The 17,840-nt window shown below is 44.9% G+C and overlaps 2 protein-coding genes and 1 long non-coding RNA gene across 7 annotated transcripts in view; all 3 read right to left on the bottom strand.

Moving 5' to 3' along the window:
• Positions 1–55: 55 nt before the first annotated feature.
• On the bottom strand, positions 56–12,501 carry LOC109466967. Of its 3 annotated transcripts, XM_019764852.1 has the most exons (8): positions 12,280–12,501; positions 9,965–10,128; positions 9,232–9,270; positions 8,449–8,559; positions 3,549–3,613; positions 2,446–2,526; positions 1,074–1,314; positions 56–468 (listed from the first exon to the last, which is right to left on the bottom strand). In XM_019764852.1, the coding sequence occupies exons 2-8, from the start codon at positions 10,115–10,117 to the stop codon at positions 253–255; spliced, it is 906 nt and encodes a 301-aa protein (XP_019620411.1). In that variant the 5' UTR covers positions 10,118–10,128; positions 12,280–12,501; the 3' UTR covers positions 56–252. The 3 variants fall into 3 exon arrangements, with proteins under 3 accessions (XP_019620411.1, XP_019620413.1, XP_019620412.1); XM_019764854.1 differs by lacking the exons at positions 9,965–10,128; positions 12,280–12,501 and adding an exon at positions 9,875–9,884; XM_019764853.1 differs by lacking the exons at positions 9,965–10,128; positions 12,280–12,501 and adding an exon at positions 9,793–9,820.
• A 1,631-nt stretch (positions 12,502–14,132) lies between these two features.
• LOC109466966 lies at positions 14,133–16,897 on the bottom strand. Of its 3 annotated transcripts, none has more exons than XR_002140052.1 (2): positions 15,707–16,897; positions 14,133–15,555 (listed from the first exon to the last, which is right to left on the bottom strand). It is a non-coding gene; the product is annotated as an uncharacterized LOC109466966 (long non-coding RNA). The 3 variants fall into 3 exon arrangements; XR_002140053.1 differs by having other exon boundaries at positions 15,767–16,897; XR_002140054.1 differs by lacking the exon at positions 15,707–16,897 and adding an exon at positions 15,646–15,670.
• Positions 16,898–17,178: 281 nt separating this feature from the next.
• Positions 17,179–17,840, bottom strand: part of LOC109466943 (putative protein TPRXL) — an 858-nt gene continuing 196 nt past the window's right edge. The window contains exons 2-3 of the mRNA XM_019764816.1: positions 17,500–17,821; positions 17,179–17,440 (exon numbers count right to left, since the gene is read on the bottom strand). Of these exons, the coding sequence (XP_019620375.1) occupies positions 17,179–17,440; positions 17,500–17,821 (584 nt within the window). The remainder of the gene's footprint in view (positions 17,441–17,499; positions 17,822–17,840) is intronic.

Below are 17,840 nucleotides of genomic sequence, written 5' to 3'. Positions count from 1 at the left end.
AAGTTACTTGGTTTGATGATAAGTTAATTAGTTAATTGACGTGTACGTACCGTAGCAGGGTCTGTCTCCCTGTCCTCTGCCTCCTTGGTGACTTTCTCCAGGTGTGCCTCCAGCGATGCCCAGTCCATCGTCGGCAGCGAAGTTTCCACATTATAAACATCGAAACTGCCGGCAGCGTCCGGAGATTCGTCCATGGTGCAGTCGGAGTCGGGATGGCCGCCATCGTTTTGTCTGTTGTTTGTTTCTGTACTTCTAGTCCAAGTTTGGTTCTTGTTCTGTTTTGTGTCGTACGTGTCTGCAGAGCTGAGCTGGTTCAGCTGGTTCAGTTCCTCGGCGAAGCTGAGGCTGTTCACGGTGCCGAGTGGGAGGGGGGGCGTTCTGGTACAGCTGATAATACTCCTCCTCCTCCTCCTCATCCTCATAGTCAGCAATGATGTCTGAACCTGGGGAGATCTTCTGGTCTGCTTCCTACGGACAACAACACAACAAGATAAACAAACAAACAAACAAACAAACATCCTCATAGTCAGCAATGATGTCTGATCCTGGGGAGATGTTCTGGTCTGCTTCCTACAGGAAACAACACAACAAGATAAACAAACTCACTAGGGTTTTGGGGACCCTTCCCCAGCGTTGCTACTGCTGTGGGTATCTTATGTTCCCCTTGTACCAAAATACCCCCAGCACGGCCCCATGTACCAAAATACCCCCAGCATGGCCCTTATATGTACACATAATGGAGACTAAAGCTGCTACAATAATCAGTTTAACATGTTTGCTGCAGAAAGTCTTCTTATGGGAGTAGAGGTTTCTTACCAGATAGTTCTCCACAGAGTATAGAGTTATAGAGTGAGCGAGAAAGGGAGTGAGTGAGCAAGAGTATATAGAATGAGTGAGTTAGTGAGTGAGTGAGTGAGTGAGTGAGTAAGTGAGTGAGTTAGGTGAGTGAGTGAGTGATTGAGTGAGTGACTGAGTGAGTGAGTGACTGAGTTAGTGAGAGTATATAAAAGTGAGTGAGTGAGTGAGTGAGTGATTGAGTGAGTTAGTGAGAGTGAGAAGTAAGTAGTTCTTACCGGAAAGTCTTCCACAGAAATTGGCAGCGACTCTCCTTCTGACTCTATCCCATCATCCTTTGAGAGGTCGGTGTTTGACCCGACTGACATGGCCGCCAGGCTATCGGTGTCACTGGGGTCAGAGGTCGGCACTGGGCCGTACGGAGTGAAAAGGTCATCGGCAGCAAGGAGGTCATCGCTGAGGTCACGTCGCTTTCCCAGCTCCTTTCTGCGCTTGTACGCACGCCAGGCTCGCTGGATCCTGTAGTCAATAATCAATAACCAATAATCAATAACCTCACCCAGGCTCGCTGGATCCTGTAACCAATAATCAATAACCAATGCCCTCCAGGCAGGCATGCTTCGGCAGTCCAGCTGCTGTACTTGTCTGTCCAACAAACCAAACGCACGCGCAAACACGCACACACCCAAACACACCCAAACACACACACACACGCACACACACAGACACGCACGCACACACGCACACGCGCACACACGCACACACACAGACACACACGCACACACGCACGCACACACACACACGCACACGCATGCAAACACGCGGACACACATGCACACACACGCACACACGCGCACACGCATGTGGGGTCTTGTGGCGTAGCGGTAGCGTCTTCGGCCCTGACTCGAGAGAGCGAGGGTTCGAATCCTGCCCGATGCCACCGATCTTGTGCCCTTGGGAAAGGCACTTAACACGACTTTCCTCACTTCACTCAGGTGCAAATGAGTACCTAGCTTCGGTTAGGGACGTCCCTCGGATAGGACGTAAAATGGAGGTCCCGTGTTGGGGAGAGCCACACCCCACGCACGTTAAAGAACCCACCGCACTTATCGAAAAGAGTAGGGGGCCTTCCCGGTGTGAGTGGTTCAAACCTTACAGTCTGGTCTCGGGGTTGACATCTTGAAGAGGTGATAGTCACCTGTTATGTCAATCCTTCCACAAATGTGGTAAATCGCCATAAAACACGCACACACACGCGCACACACACAAACAAACACATACGCACACACACGAACATGCACACACACGCACACACACGCGCGCACACACACACACACACGCGCACGCGCACACGCACACACGCACACACACGCCCACACACCCGCACGCACACACACACGCACACACACGCACACACACACGCACACACACACATGCACACACAATTGCCCTCGTGGGCTACTTCTCGTTCCCCTCTGGTGCAGGGTCTTTCAGGGCGACCCACACACAGCAAAGTCTCCTGCTTGGAGATTATATTGCATGTGTAATCTTTACCGACATGTTTGCAAGTCTGCATGTACCAGGTACAGGCCAGATAAAAATGAACATGACAAAACCTGAGCTGGAAGACAAATAAAAGAGGAAACTTACGTGACGATTCTCCACTTGTAGAATCGGGATCGGTTTTTGCGGATGGAGGCGTTGTCTTCATACTGCACTGACAGGTGGTGGCTGAAAAACAAGCAAAGGGAGTTCTTAAATCTTTCTTTCCTTCTTTCTTTTCTTCTTTCTTTCCTTCTTTCTTTTATTCTTTCTTTCTCTCTCTCTTTCTTTAGGATGCAACAGGGCATGACATGTCATGGCCAGGCAGCAACGCTACCACTGACACATACAACAATAATATATATAACTATAGTGACAAATATTGTTCAATATCAATATTATACAATTTTTAGCACTCTGAAAAAGCAAAAGTAGATTGAAATGGAAAGTTGGAAGGTCTGTTGGAGTGTTTTTAACAATCAGGATCAGAGGTGGTTTCTGCACTTCACCTCGAATTTTATGTTAAAAGTCATGATTAATTAATTCACCCCCTGGCATATAAATGACTTCTTGTCAGCAAACATGTTAGGACATCAGTGGATCACAACAGTCTGGTTTGGAAGCAGACGATAAACCGGACAGTGTGTGTGTGTGTGTGTGTGTGTGCGCTGGGAGTCACGTGTGGTTTTGAGAATCCACAGAAATGGAAGTTCTCAATCTTGACATGAATTTGATGATGATGATGATGAATGGTTTATTAAAATGCAAATCACTTGCAGCCCGCGGGCTGAGTTGCGGATTCGTTACAAACATTTTCAGAACTCGTATTAAGATAAAACATAGGGTCAATTATTATAAATAATTTGTAATGACTTTATCCAACTAACACCCAGATATTGGCTACAGCTGAATAACATTGTTGTGTTCTGTAAATTGTCCAGACTTAAATCTTTTAACAACAGCTAAAAGACAGACAATTTCTGTGTACAATCTTGCTGTATTGACTTTCTGCCAGCACGACTGAAGCTGTCATGTGAAGCCATTTGCCAGAGAAAAGGTGATCCAACCTGCGTCATGGACGCCATAAATTATTCTGCCTGACTGCGTCACATCCACACATGTACATCTGCTGTAGGTGTGTTCCTGTCTGTTGTGTTGGTTATTGTGATGTTTGTGCATCTGTGTTTATAAATGCTGATAACCAGACTCACTTCTCCACCAGTAGCTCCCCTTCCTCCACCTGTTTCAGCGCTTTCTTCAGTCTTTTGGCCTCCTCCTGAGCAACAACACAACACACATGTGTCATCTAGTTTTTTTTTTTTTTATTCCAACATGTAATCACCTGAGCGAAGTCATCAGTTCCTTACCCTCCTGTGTAACAACACAACAAACATGTGTCAGTTCTGCTGTATCTCTAACATACCCCCAAAGTGTTATATTTTAAATATATAAATACATTATGGTCTATGTATAATATAGCCACAGTATGTTAGTTATAGGTTCTGCTATATGTATGCTATATCCTGGAATGTTAGTTATAGCTTTTATTTTATCTATAATATATAAATATATAAAAATATATAAATACATTATACTGTATGACGTGTATAATATACCCCCAGCATGTTAGTTATAGGTTCTGTATGTATGATAAAGAAGAAAGTTAATTGCAAATACTTGCCAGAGGGCTAATTGCAGTTACAAACAACATAAGAAAGAAAATACAATAAAAAAGAAAATACAGTGGTATGTGAGACTTTATCTACGTCTAGCATTATACTATATTCTACAACATACATGGTACTAGTTTTATTGGGTTTGACTTCTTCTTTTTAGGCAATGGAAGACAAATGTATGATATAATATAATACTATACTGTAGAATATATACCCAGCATGTTAGTTATAGGTTCTGTATGTATAATATACCCCCTGCATGTTATACTTAATTATAAGTTCTGCAGTATGTATAATATACCCCAGCATGTTATACTTAATCATAAGTTCTGCAGTATGTATAATATACCCCCAGCATGTTATTAGTTATAAGTTCTGCAGTATGTATAATATACCCCAGCATGTTAATAGTTATAAGTTCTGCAGTATGTATAATATACCCCAGCATGTTAATAGTTATAAGTTCTGCAGTATGTATAATATACCCCAGCATGTTAATAGTTATAAGTTCTGCAGTATGTATAATATACCCCCAGCATGTTATACTTAGTTATACGTTCTGCAGTATGTATAATATACCCCCAGCATGTTATACTTAGTTATACATTCTGCAGTATGTATAATATACCCCAGCATGTTATAATAGTTATCAGTTCTGCAGTATGTATAATATACCCCAGCATGTTATTAGTTATAAGTTCTGCAGTATGTATAATATACCCCAGCATGTTATAATAGTTATCAGTTCTGCAGTATGTATAATATACCCCCAGCATGTTATTAGTTATAAGTTCTGCAGTATGTACAATATACCCCCAGCATGTTATTAGTTATAAGTTCTGCAGTATGTACAATATACCCCCAGTACCCCCCTCCCAGTGGCCCCATCAGGGAAACTCCCCTCTACCGACCAGACCAACATGTCACACAGGCAGCTAGGATTTTACCTGCTTCTCACACTTGCGCAGGTTGACAGAGAAGCCCATGGTGCAGGCAGCTGTCACATCCGGATCAGCACGGAAACAGCACACAGACAGCACACAGTCAGCACACAGTCAGCACACAATCAGCACAGAAACAGCACAGAAACAGCCGTTCCTGACGCAGCGAGAAACGAGGGGCCCGCAGAGGAACTGGAACTGCGCAGCCGGCGGAACCAGACTGCTGCGTCACCGCCTCGTGATGTAACACGCAGCCGGTGCAATTGAATTATGGGCATGTGCGGCTGTGATTGATTTTGCATAAAGGGAGGGCATTAAGCTGGTGCCAGGCTGGCTGGGAGAGGAGGCCATCATGCAGGCACGGCATCAACTCAGGCTGGCGGGACATTATACAGGCACACACTCAGGGATCGTGCTCAGGAATTAATGCGTCCCGGCAGCTATCACGCACGGGATCGCCGGGAAATGGCTTTCCAACTCACACGGAACCGCGGAATACATCAGACTCTGCCAGAATACAGAACAGTCTGCATGGCAGAATATAAAACAGACAGGCAGAATATTGAACAGCCAGAATGGCAGAATATAAAACAGGCAGAATGGCAGAATATAAAACAGCCAGAATGGCAGAATATAAAACAGGCAGAATGGCAGAATATAAAACAGGCAGAATGGCAGAATATAAAACAGAAAGCATGGCAGCACACAAACAGAATATTAACAGCCAGAATGGCAGAATATTGAACAGCCAGAATAGCAGAATATTGAACAGCCAGAAAAGAGGAAAATAAAACAGCCAGCTGTATGGCAGAAATTTTTATATATAACAGCCAGAGAGGCAGAATATATAACAGAAGGCATGGCAGAAAAACTAGTAGAATGACAGATTTTTTTAAATATGTAACAGCCAGATTGGCAGATTTTTTTATATATAACACTCTTATTAACAGCCAGTATGGCAGAATATATCAGAGCAAGAATGGCGGAATATAAAATAGCCAGAATGGCAATCTGTCACTGCAGGGCCTCTCATGGGTAGTCATGCATAATGCAACACCACTGGGAGTTACAGAAGCCATTCAATATCACTGGGGCCATTCAATAACAGGGGCCATTCAGCAGTACAGGGGCCATTCAGCAGTACAGTACAGGGGCCATTCAACAGTACAGTACAGGGGCCATTCAACAGTACAGTACAGGGGCCATTCAACAGTACAGTACAGGGGCCATTCAACAGTACAGTACAGGGGCCATTCAACAGTACAGGGGCCATTCAACAGTACAGTACAGGGGCCATTCAACAGTACAGTACAGGGGCCATTCAACAGTACAGTACAGGGGCCATTCAACAGTACAGTACAGGGGCCATTCAACAGTACAGTACAGGGGCCATTCAACAGTACAGGGGCCATTCAATAGTACAGTACTGAGGGGCCATTCAACAGTACAGGGGCCATTCAACAGTACAGGGGCCATTCAACAGTACAGTACAGGGGCCATTCAACAGTACTACAAGGCCATTCAACAGTACAGGGGCCATTCAACAGTACAGGGGCCATTCAACAGTACAGGGGCCATTCAACAGTACAGGGGCCATTCAACAGTACAGTACAGGGGCCATTCAACAGTACAGTACAGGGGCCATTCAACAGTACAGGGGCCATTCAACAGTACAGTACAGGGGCCATTCAACAGTACAGTACAGGGGCCATTCAACAGTACAGGGGCTATCCAACAGTACAGTACAGGGGCCATTCAACAGTACAGGGCCCATTCAACAGTACAGGGGCCATTCAATAGTATACAGTAAATAAAACAAAAGTAAATAAGACTAAGCAGAGCAGTACATTGTTGAGCTAGACCATGTGAAGGTAAACATTATATGCATAGGTATAAGTTTTTAATGTAGATGTGTTTTAAGAGCCCCTCTCTGCTACTTACATTAAGCTTGTCAGAAATACGTATTTGGCCTCACTCTGGCTGCAATGTAAATTCTATCTATGCAATAAACCATTCATTCATTCATATATTCATTCATTGATTAACATTCACTCATTCTTTCATTACATCTGAACACCTACTATTCTGCGTGCTAAACATTTATTTAACTTACACCTAAACGTAGACAAGTTTTTACAAACTAAAACCTGCAGGGAACAAACCCTGCTGCCTCCAAGGTTGACGCATGAAGGCCTGTCAGCGGTTTGACGGAAGGATTCCAACCATAACAAGCCTCAAAATGAACTTTTCTTCCTGTTGTCCCAGCACTGTCCCAAAAATACATTTCAATTGTCCCGAAGTGAGGTTGAACTGTCCCAACCTGTTTTTTAGTAACTATTGTATGACTTCAACATTAAGTAAACTATTTTGCATATATATATTACAGAATAGACAGAAAATTCAGGGGGACTTTCCGGATCCAAAAGCTGGGACGTGTGCCTGATAAACAAAAGAAGGGCTGACATTCTGATGTTGATTACTTTTCTATTGTCCCAAAAATGTCCGAAAGTGTCTTTTTAGTTGTCCCAGCCTAAATTTTAGCTGTCAGTGGAAATTGGACCAGCTTTAATTTCCAGCCCTGCATAAGGCAGGCTGAGGTGACTCGTGTGTAGAAACAGACGGACAAGTTGTTACATGAGTGAATGCTGTATCAGCAGCACCACCCGGCAGTCAGCATGGGAACTGCAGCCAGGCTTATTGACTGTGGCAGCATCTACACGTCAATAAGCAATGATTACTTCTACAGTATGAATCAGTGCTCAGTTAAACTATCCTGGTCAAACTGTGGCCTGAAGTTAACAAGATAATAAGTGGTAATAGCAACTAACCTGGTCAAAAGTTAAAAAGTTAATTCCCAGTTTGTAGCTAACGTGCTCAAACTCTGCCCATGAGTTAATGAGTTAATGACTAGTTAGTATTTCACCTGCTCAAACCATGCCCCTGAGTTAATGACTAGTTATTAACTAACCTGGTCGAACAGTGCCCATAAGTTAATGAGTAAATGACTAGTTAGTAACTAACCTGGTTGAACTGAGCCCATGAGTTAATGAGTTAATGACTAGTTAGTAACTGACCTGGTCGAACTGTGCCCATAAGTTAAAGAGTAATGACTAGTTAGTAACTGACCTGGTCGAGCTGTGCCCATAAGTTAAAGAGTAAATGACTAGTTAATAACTAACCTGGTTGAATTGTGCCCAAGTTAATGAGTTAATGACTAGTTAGTAACTAACCTGGTCGAACTAAGCCATAAGTTAATGAGTTAATGACTAGTTAATAACTAACCTGGTCGAACTGTGCCCATAAGTTAATGAGTTAATGACTAGTTAATAACTAACCTGGTCGAACTGTGCCCATAAGTTAATGAGTTAATGACTAGTTAATAACTAACCTGGTCGAACTGTGCCCATAAGTTAATGAGTTAATGACTAGTTAGTAACTAACCTGGTCGAACTGTGCCCATAAGTTAATGAGTTAATGACTGGTTAGTGCCTAACCTGGTCGAACTGTGCCCAGAGCAGGTTGATGTACTCCTTCCTGGCCAGGTGACCGCGGAAGTGCTTCTGCAGGGTGATCGCAGCTCGCTCCTCACGCGTCAAGTTGTCCACCTACAACAAACAAACACTGTAAACAAAACAGCTACCTGCCACAAACAAACACCGTAAACACAATAGCTACCTACAACAAACAAACAAACACTGTAAACAAAACACCCACCTGACACAGACAAACACTGTAAACAAAACACCCACCTGACACAGACAAGCAAACACTGTAAACAAAACACCTGCCACAAACAAATACTATATCATAACCCACACTAGTTAATATCAACCTGGTTCCTACCTTTGCTAACACACATTAGTTAATATTGACAAGGTTACCACCTTTGCTAAACCACACTAGTTAATATCAACCAGGTCCCTATCTTTGCCAACCCACAGTAGTTAATATTCACCAGGTTCCTACCTTTGCACACTAGTTAATATTAACCAGGTTCTAACCTTTGCTAACCCACAGTAGTTAATATTAACCAGGTTCCTACCTTTGTTAACCCACACTAGTTAATATTAACCAGGTTCCTAGCTTTGCTAACCCACAGTTAATTAATCAGGTTGCTACCTTTGCTAACCCACACTAGTTAATATTAACCAGGTTCCTACCTTTGCACAGTAGTTAATATTAACCAGGTTCTAACCTTTGTTAACCCACAGTAGTTAATATTAACCAGGTTCCTACCTTCGCTAACCCACAGTAGTTAATATTAACCAGGTTCCTACCTTTGGTATGACGCTTGCCGCTAGCCTGGAGTCGACGGCCTGTGGGAGGAACAGAAAACAGTTGTCATGGTGATGTGTCACAAACAAGCAAATAAACAATATGATGTTAGCCTGGTGTAGGAGGAAGGATATAAGACTTTGCTACAAGCTTAATCTTCTCAATCTAAATTCTGCATAACCTTTAGCCTGTGACCTCACCTAAACTGTGACCTGACCTGCATGGTCTCCCTGGTTTTCCTCCTGTCTCTGTGTAACCCCTGACCTGCGGCCTCATGATAACCCATGACCTGTGACCTGACCTGCCTCTGGTTCTCCTCCTGGCTCTGCATAACCCATGGTAACCTGTGACCTCACCATAACCCGTGACATTTGACCTGACCTGCATGACCTGGGTTCTCCTCCTGTCTCTGCATAATCTCTAACCCCTAACCTGTGACTTCACCATAACCTCTAACCTGTGACCTGACCTGCACGGTCTCCCTGGTTCCCCTCCTTCTGTCTCTGCGTAGCCCCTAAGCCGTGACATCACTATAACCCCTAACCTGTGACCTATGACCTGACCTGCATGCTCTCCCTGGTTCTCCTCCTGTCTCTGCATAATCTGACCCCTAACCTATGACCTCACTATAACCTGTGACCTGACCTGCATGCTCTCCCTGCTGGTTCTCCTCCTCCTGTCTCTGCATAATCTCTGACCCCTAACCTGTGACCTCACTATAACCTATGACCTGACCTGCATGCTCTCCCTGGTTCTCCTCCTCCTGTCTCTGCGTAAGGCCTCGTAACTGGGACACTCCAGCGTGGAGTCTGTGCTGGTGTTGAGGATGAGGTTGGCATTGTCAGGCACGTTGTACGCAAGATGGCCGTTCTTCATGTTTTTGCTCATGATGGTGTCATCTGCAAACCAAAGGAAAGGTTTCCATTAGAACAGGGCATGTGGAGGTTATAGGTTACAGTTTCCAGTTCCCCCTGCATACAAACATGTTCAGCTTACAGCTAAGGAGTTTCAAGTTCCCCCCTGAATACACAAGTAACTGGAAATGGAGCAAATGTGGTTCTGCCTCCATCAGCTCAATATTAGTTACCAGCGAGGCTGGTCAGGAATGGGTAATGCAGGAATGGGTAATGCAGGAATGGGTAATGCAGGAGTGGGTAATGCAGGAGTGGGTAATGCAGGAATGGGTAATGCAGGAGTGGGTAATGCAGGAATGGGTAATGCAGGAGTGGGTAATGTGGGAGTGGGTAATGCAGGAGTGGGTAATGCAGGAGTGGGTAATGTGGGAGTGGGTAATGTGGGAGTGGGTAATGTGGGAGTGGGTAATGCAGGAGTGGGTAATGCAGGAGCAGGAATGGGTAATGCAGGAATGGGTAATGCAGGAGTGGGTAGTGCAGGAATGGGTAATGCAGGAGTGGGTAATGCAGGAGTGGGTAATGCAGGAGTGGGTAATGTGGGAGTGGGTAATGTGGGAGTGGGTAATGCAGGCAGTCAGGCCAGTGTGAGTCACCCAGTCCTACTATCCAGAGGCCATCAGTTACTTTATGATGCTATAACTACAACACTGTGTGTTGATGCACTACAAGTTTATGCAAGGTGGTAGGTCCTGTGTGCCAGTTCCATGTACTGCAAACATTTATTACTGTTACAGATAGAAAATAGTATCTTAATCACTAGAGCTATGTACTAGCACAGTACTACCAGTAAAGTATCGCAAAAATTTAGGTTCAGGTCCCACGGCTCGAAATAGCCTGGGTGCCATCCGAATTTGTAACAGCTCCCCGGGGGAGCCGTTACAAATTCGGATGGCACCCAGGCTAGGCTCGAAATGCATTTGGGAATAGGTGCACTGGTGCACCCAACCTAAAAATTTGGGTGCACAAAATTTTTAAGGGGTGCACCATATAAAATAAAGTAAGTACGTAGAATGTCAGCGAAAACTAATAATTACTAGTATTATTTTCATTTCTAAAGTACTATAACAATGATTTTATTATTTTTCTGAGACGTGGATGTTATTAACTTAACAATATACTGTACACCTTTATGTACGAAACTATTTGGGTGCACTGGTGCATCCAAGTATGGCCCATCCAAATTTGGGTGTACTAAGGTGCACATGCACCCAGTATTTCCAGCCCTGATACCTAAACACTAAGTACTGGTACTGTACCAAAATAATTTCACACTTTATATGGCATAATTTGAACACAGCTCTAGCTGGGACAACAACAACACAGCTCTAGCTGGGACAACAACACAGCTCTAGCTGGGACAACAACACAGCTCTAGCTGGGACAACAACACAGCTCTAGCTGGGACAACAACACAGCTCTAGCTGGGACAACAACATAGCTCTAGCTGGGACAACAACACAGCTCTAGCTGGGACAACAACACAGCTCTAGCTGGGACAACAACACAGCTCTAGCTGGGACAACAACACAGCTCTAGCTGGGACAACAACACAGCTCTAGCTGGGACAACAACACAGCTCTAGCTGGCACCTGGGAATGGTGCCTTTAATTTAGACAAGAACACAACTTTTTGTAGGAATACTGACTTTAATTCAGACAACAACACAGCTCTAGGTAACAAGGGGCCCTTTAAATTCAGACAACAACCCAGCTCTGAGGTCAGGAAGCTGGGCTTTAATTGGGGCAGTCTAACCCGGAATTACGTATTCCGGTCCTCGCTCGCTGGTCCGTAGCCACACGGCGGGTTCGGACCCTGCCCCCTGATCGGGTCTCGGGCTAGTTTATCCACGATAACCTCCGTAACATCGTCATGACGTCAGTTCGTGAGTAAATCTGGAACAAACACAGAACCCGAGTTTCGCGTCGGGCGACCTGACTGACTGATCACTTCCGGGTTAACTCCCGCCCGCCCAACACACCCAAAACCCCTTCTGTCCGACACAGATACAACATCCGGCTTTCCTGGGCCCACTAGCTGTTCTCCTGAACACGCTCACTCATTCCCTCTATCCTGTACACCTGGATAATCCCGTCTGAGTCAGCCCTACCCCCCCCCCTTACCTGTACCGTCCCTTACCTGGGTTAGAAGCGCGTCCACTCTACAGTCTGACTCCGTCCTGTGGCCATGAGGGCCCTCAGCACTCTCACGGCGCGAACAGGCACGGAACTCGGTCCTCACGGCTCAGGAACGGGGAAATACTAACAATCTTTCCGCTAAAAATCACTGAAACTGTGTCAAAATGGCGACACCGCTCTCGTTCGCAGGATACTTCACCCACCTTGGGAACGAGACGGGATGACATAGTGGTAGTCTGTGGTAGTCTAATGAATGAATAGGCGACATCTAGCGGGAGTCATTATAATTACAGCATCCTCCGTGGGCGTCGGCAGTAGAACGCCAGAAGTCGGAATGGCAGGGCGCAAGTTATCAGTCTGTTACAAGCATCCCGGTTCTGACTTTGGATTTATTAGCTCCACAAATTAACTTGATTGGACTGTTCTTCAACTTATGACAAGGCGGAGTTGGCAATCTGGTTACCATGGCAACCATGCCGGGTTAAACTTAGCCTTAGACTTGGTCAATATCTCCTTATCGGTTCTTTACACCACTGCAGGGCGCTTGTTTAGTACGTCCGCCAGCTTATAACGTTCGTTATGCACCTTTACACCACTACAAGGGCGTCAAGGCGCTTGTTTAGTACGTCCGCCAGCTTATAACGTTCGTTATGCACCTTTACACCACTACTAGGCGCTTGTTTAGTACGCCCGCCAGCTTATAACGTTCGTTATGGCCACGATGCTTGGAGCTGAGGCGCAGGACGAAATATAAGTTCTGAGAGGGTCTGCATAGGGGGGTCCTGGCAACGGCTATATTTATGGGGTCCCACATGCCCCTTTTGCGTAGAGCGTAATCGGCCGTTTTGATTTTACGTAGAGCGTAGACAACCGCTCTAATGCAACGTAGAGCGTAATCGAAGCATTTTGCGTAGAGCGTAATCGGCCGTTTTGATTTTACGTAGAGCGTAGACAACCGCTCTAATGCAACGTAGAGCGTAATCGAAGCATTTTGCGTAGAGCGTAATCGGCCGTTTTGATTTTACGTAGAGCGTAGACAACCGCTCTAATGCAACGTAGAGCGTAATTGCCCCTTTTTAATTCAACCTAATGCTTTGTAGCTACCCGGAATTTACCGTAAAACTTAATTGACGAATTGCGTAAAGCGTAATCAAACTTGCCCAACCCTTGCCCTGAGTAGCTTGAGTGTCAGCCTTGTTAGCTCTGCCCTAATGATTTTGCTACGTAGGAAGCCACGTTTTGGGCCACGTTTCCCCCCAAAATGCAGGAAATGGCGTTTCGGCGGGTCAATGTTTAAACAAATTCCCCGGGGAGCATCCATGTATGCTCCCGGATCCCTCCTTGTGTCGATTGAGAATAAGTGGCATGTGGAAGAAGTCTAGAAGTTCGTGGATGCGACGTACTCGAGAATATCACATACTTAACTAGAAAGTACTCAAAACTTAGCTTTGTGTACTATCCAGGACCGATTTTTTTGGTTAGAATTCTCCTACAACTTTTAAACCTTTAAATGTAATTTCTCTTAATGAAATGTGCGTAATATTGTAGAACTAATCGATGCCGTTGTTGTCTGTTCTTAAAATTGAATTGTTTAGAAATGATCACATATGGATTTATCGCAAAACTAGATGCCAACACTCGCAACCCGTGTAACACTTTTAATTTTGATGTGGTTCAGTTAGACATTTTGTAATTTGTACGTAATTCAGCCGAATGGCTGCGAAGTGTCAACTGAAACAAACCGTTCGTACATACATAAACTCGAGGTTCCTTCCTTAAGCACTATCGAGGAGAAAGAGTGGTTCTAAACGGAGACAGAAAAAACTAAAGAACAAACGGACACGACAGGTTTTCTCTCATGACCGGACACCACTTTAATCTAAGTTTTCACATGCTATACAGCTGCGCAGGACGGTCTCCTAAAGCAAATCTGAAGTCAGGGCGGCTGTTTTCTGTGCTTAGTATCCGAATACTGGTCACTGGAAACGAAGCCACAAGAGGGAAATGTCGAACAAATTTCATACATGTAGTTACATATATTTATAACAACATACAGCTGTACCTTATGCAGTTAAAAGATACCCAAAGTTGCACATATGAAGTAAAAAACGGAGTAATATTTTCACAGAATGTTTCGGCATAGCTTCCCTGTACACCCTGCGGTAAAATAGGCTCCAATGTTACGCCTGTAGACTTTCCAAAGTGACCAGTATTTTCTAGTCTTCATAATGACATTCCACATAATGTACTATTTACAATGACTATGCGCATACAATTATACCTCCAGCCATTCATGTACAACATTGAAATATACATAATAGAATCTGTACAGCATAATATTAAAATGCTTTACATGATTGCAAACTTACTAGTAATAAAGGCATTTTCATTGCAGAATGGAAGACAACAAAATGATCTGCAGCACAAATAAAGTGCCACTGAGAAACTCAGAGCAGTCGGTATGGCAATAAAGTTTCCAGCTTTTGGAAGACTACAAAAATTCAAAAACAAAAATGAAATAAACCCAAACACCAAATGTGTAAGCCTTAACCTGTCATGTTCAGACATACAGTAATGTCAGTATAATTGCATAATCTGCCGTTCTGATATAAAACGTACATTACTGTTTTGCAACTAACATGACATATTGCACAAATATGACTACCTAGCAAAATTATCATTATTGGCTACAGAGCTTGGCTTCTATGATTCTAACATTGCACAAAATCCAACTCATTTCAACCTGGCACTCGCAGAAATCTATTGCACTTTGACAGCATCAAGGTTTGACCAACAGATGGGACAATATATACAGCTGCTGTGTAACCTACAGAACATTACAGAACTGCTGTGTAACCTACAGAACATTACAGAACTGCTGTGTAACATACAGAACATTACAGAGCTGCTGTGTAACCTACAGAACATTACAGAGCTGCTGTGTAACCTACAGAACAATACAGAGCTGCTGTGTAACCTACAGAACATTACAGAGCTGCTGTGTAACCTATAGAACATTACAGAGCTGCTGTGTAACATACAGAACATTACAGAGCTGCTGTGTAACATACAGAACATTACAGAGCTGCTGTGTAACCTACAGAACATTACAGAGCTGCTGTGTAACCTACAGAACATTACACAGCTGCTGTGTAACCTACAGAACATTACAGAGCTGCTGTGTAACCTACAGAACATTACAGAACTGCTGTGTAACCTACAGAACATTACACAGCTGCTGTGTAACCTACAGAACATTACAGAACAGCTGTGTAACCTACAGAACATCGCAGGACTGCTGTGTAACCTACAGAACATTAAACAGCTGCTGTGTAACATACAGAACATTACAGAGCTGCTGTGCAACCTACAGAACATTACAGAGCTGCTGTGTAACCTACAGAACATTTACACAGCTGCTGTGTAACCTACAGAACATTACAGAACTGCTGTGTAACATACAGAACATTACAGAGCTGCTGTGTAACATACAGAACATTACAGAGCTGCTGTGTAACCTATAGAACACTACAAAACTGCTCAGACTCCCCTAACAATACAAGTACATGTGGGGAGTATGTTACCTATGGTAGTGTGAATACACAATGTGCATCCTACTCATTGGTCTGACATACAGAATTCACTCAGTAAAAACAGCACACAGTTATCCAACATCACAGTTCTGAACTGTTGTAACACACCAAACATACATCATACTTTTCCCCGAATATTTACAGTTCAATAATTCACAGCATGTTCCCAGGTTGATGCTCTTATCTAATGTTCTTCCACATTTTTCTACGACTCAGTGTAACAGTCTACACTTGACAATACAGTAATATCCACTCATCTTCAGGTTCTATTGAGAGGTAATCGGCGATGTTAAGGCTAAAGGGTAGAGAATTTATCTGCAATTTCTCGTCACAGGTTTCATACAAATCAGTTTGACAAGCGACTCACAGAAATTTGCAATTGGTACAAGAACCTGTGGAATATTTATGAGCTTTATATACAGCGAACTGGAAGCTGATTACAGTAGTGTGGCCAGCCGGTTAGCCAGTCCGGGTCACTACACATGTATCCAATGTAGCCGGGCCACTAGCCTGCCCAAGTGTTTCAGTAAACCCTCTGTCTCTGGTGTAGCCTGTTGGTTAGCCTGAGGCCTGCTCGTCACACATGTATCCAATGTAGCCGGGCCACTAGCCTGCCCAACTGTTTCAGTAAACCCTCTGTCTCTGGTGTAGCCTGTTGGTTAGCCTGAGGCCTGCTCGTCACACATGCAGCCAACATCACATTTCCTTTGGGTCACACACCGAATACTTAAAACTGAATAACTTTTACACTGTCAGTGGTGGCCCTGATTCTGTCTGAAGGTTATATATACATGTAGTCCTGGCAAATAATGTGTTAACCTTTTAGTTCTTACAGGAAGGACTTTTTCACATATCACTGATCTGGAAATGGAGGCAAACAGGTCCAAATCTCAGTCTACATTTACTATTTGCCGCAACAATTTAACCAGCCACAGCCTCCGCACCAGTTCCTGAAGTTTGTTGCACCATGGACTTAGAAGGAGATGGTTGCAGAATGTTGAGACGGGCGTTTGTCCTTGATGACTGAGATTCGCCCATCAGACGGCTACAGAAGAAACGTCATTGGAATTTAAATGTCTGTGGTTCCTCCTGTGGTTTCCTTCTGTCCATTCATTCATTTTTATTTACATAACTCATTATGCTGCTCATCAGTCAGAAGTTGCCAAGGTACTGGTTGCCTTGGTGATGGTTGCCACAGTGATGGTTGCTACAGTTATGGTTGCCATGGTGATGGTTGTCATGGTGGTGGTTGCCACGCTGATGGTTGCCAGGTGATGGTTGCCATGGTGATGGTTGCCATGGTGACATCACATGCTGGTGGTGCTGCTGCTCAGGCCGCTGTTCTTCTTCAGCCTGGCAAGCGGGGACCGGGCGGAGGTGGTTGCCTTGGCAACGACATGACTGGCGGCCGTTTTGAGGCTGGAGGATCGCAGCACGCCAGTCTTGCTGGGCTGCTGAGGGGGGGTCTGCTTGGGGGGAGTCTGCTTGGGGGGGTTCTGCTTGGGGGAGGGCTTCCGGCTGATGACCAGGGGGCTCCTGGCCGGGGTGGTGCTGGAGGGGGTGGAGCGCCTGCGGGGGTGGGGGAGGCTTTAGGGGGAGGGGTGGGGGCCCGGGGGGTCGGCTGGGACCGTCTCAGGGCACTGTTTGCTGCCCGGGATGCAGAGGAGCGGGTTACCGGGGTAACTGTTGCCGGGGTAACGGTTGCTGGGGTGGCGGCTGCCTTTTTCCTGGAACTGCTGGCGGTAATCTTGTTCCCGGAGCTGCTAGTGGGTGTGGTGGTCTTGTTCCCAGAGCTGCTATTGGGTGTGACCTTGTTCCCAGAGCTGTTAGTGGGGGTGGAGGGCTTGTTCCCAGAGCTTTTGGAGGGAGTGGTACTCTTGTTTCCCGTGGGGGTGGTGGGCTTGTTTCCAGGCTTCCTACTGTTCCTGGAGGGGGATGCTGTACGGGTGGCTGCAGGGGGGGTGGTCTT

The sequence above is a fragment of the Branchiostoma belcheri genome, unplaced genomic scaffold, assembly GCF_001625305.1.
Source record: "Branchiostoma belcheri isolate BF01 breed outbred unplaced genomic scaffold, Haploidv18h27 scaffold172, whole genome shotgun sequence".
In the NCBI taxonomy this organism is placed as follows: Eukaryota; Metazoa; Chordata; class Leptocardii; order Amphioxiformes; family Branchiostomatidae; genus Branchiostoma; species Branchiostoma belcheri.
Note: the sequence above shows the minus strand (reverse complement) of the source record. Positions and strands in the feature narration are given on the sequence as shown.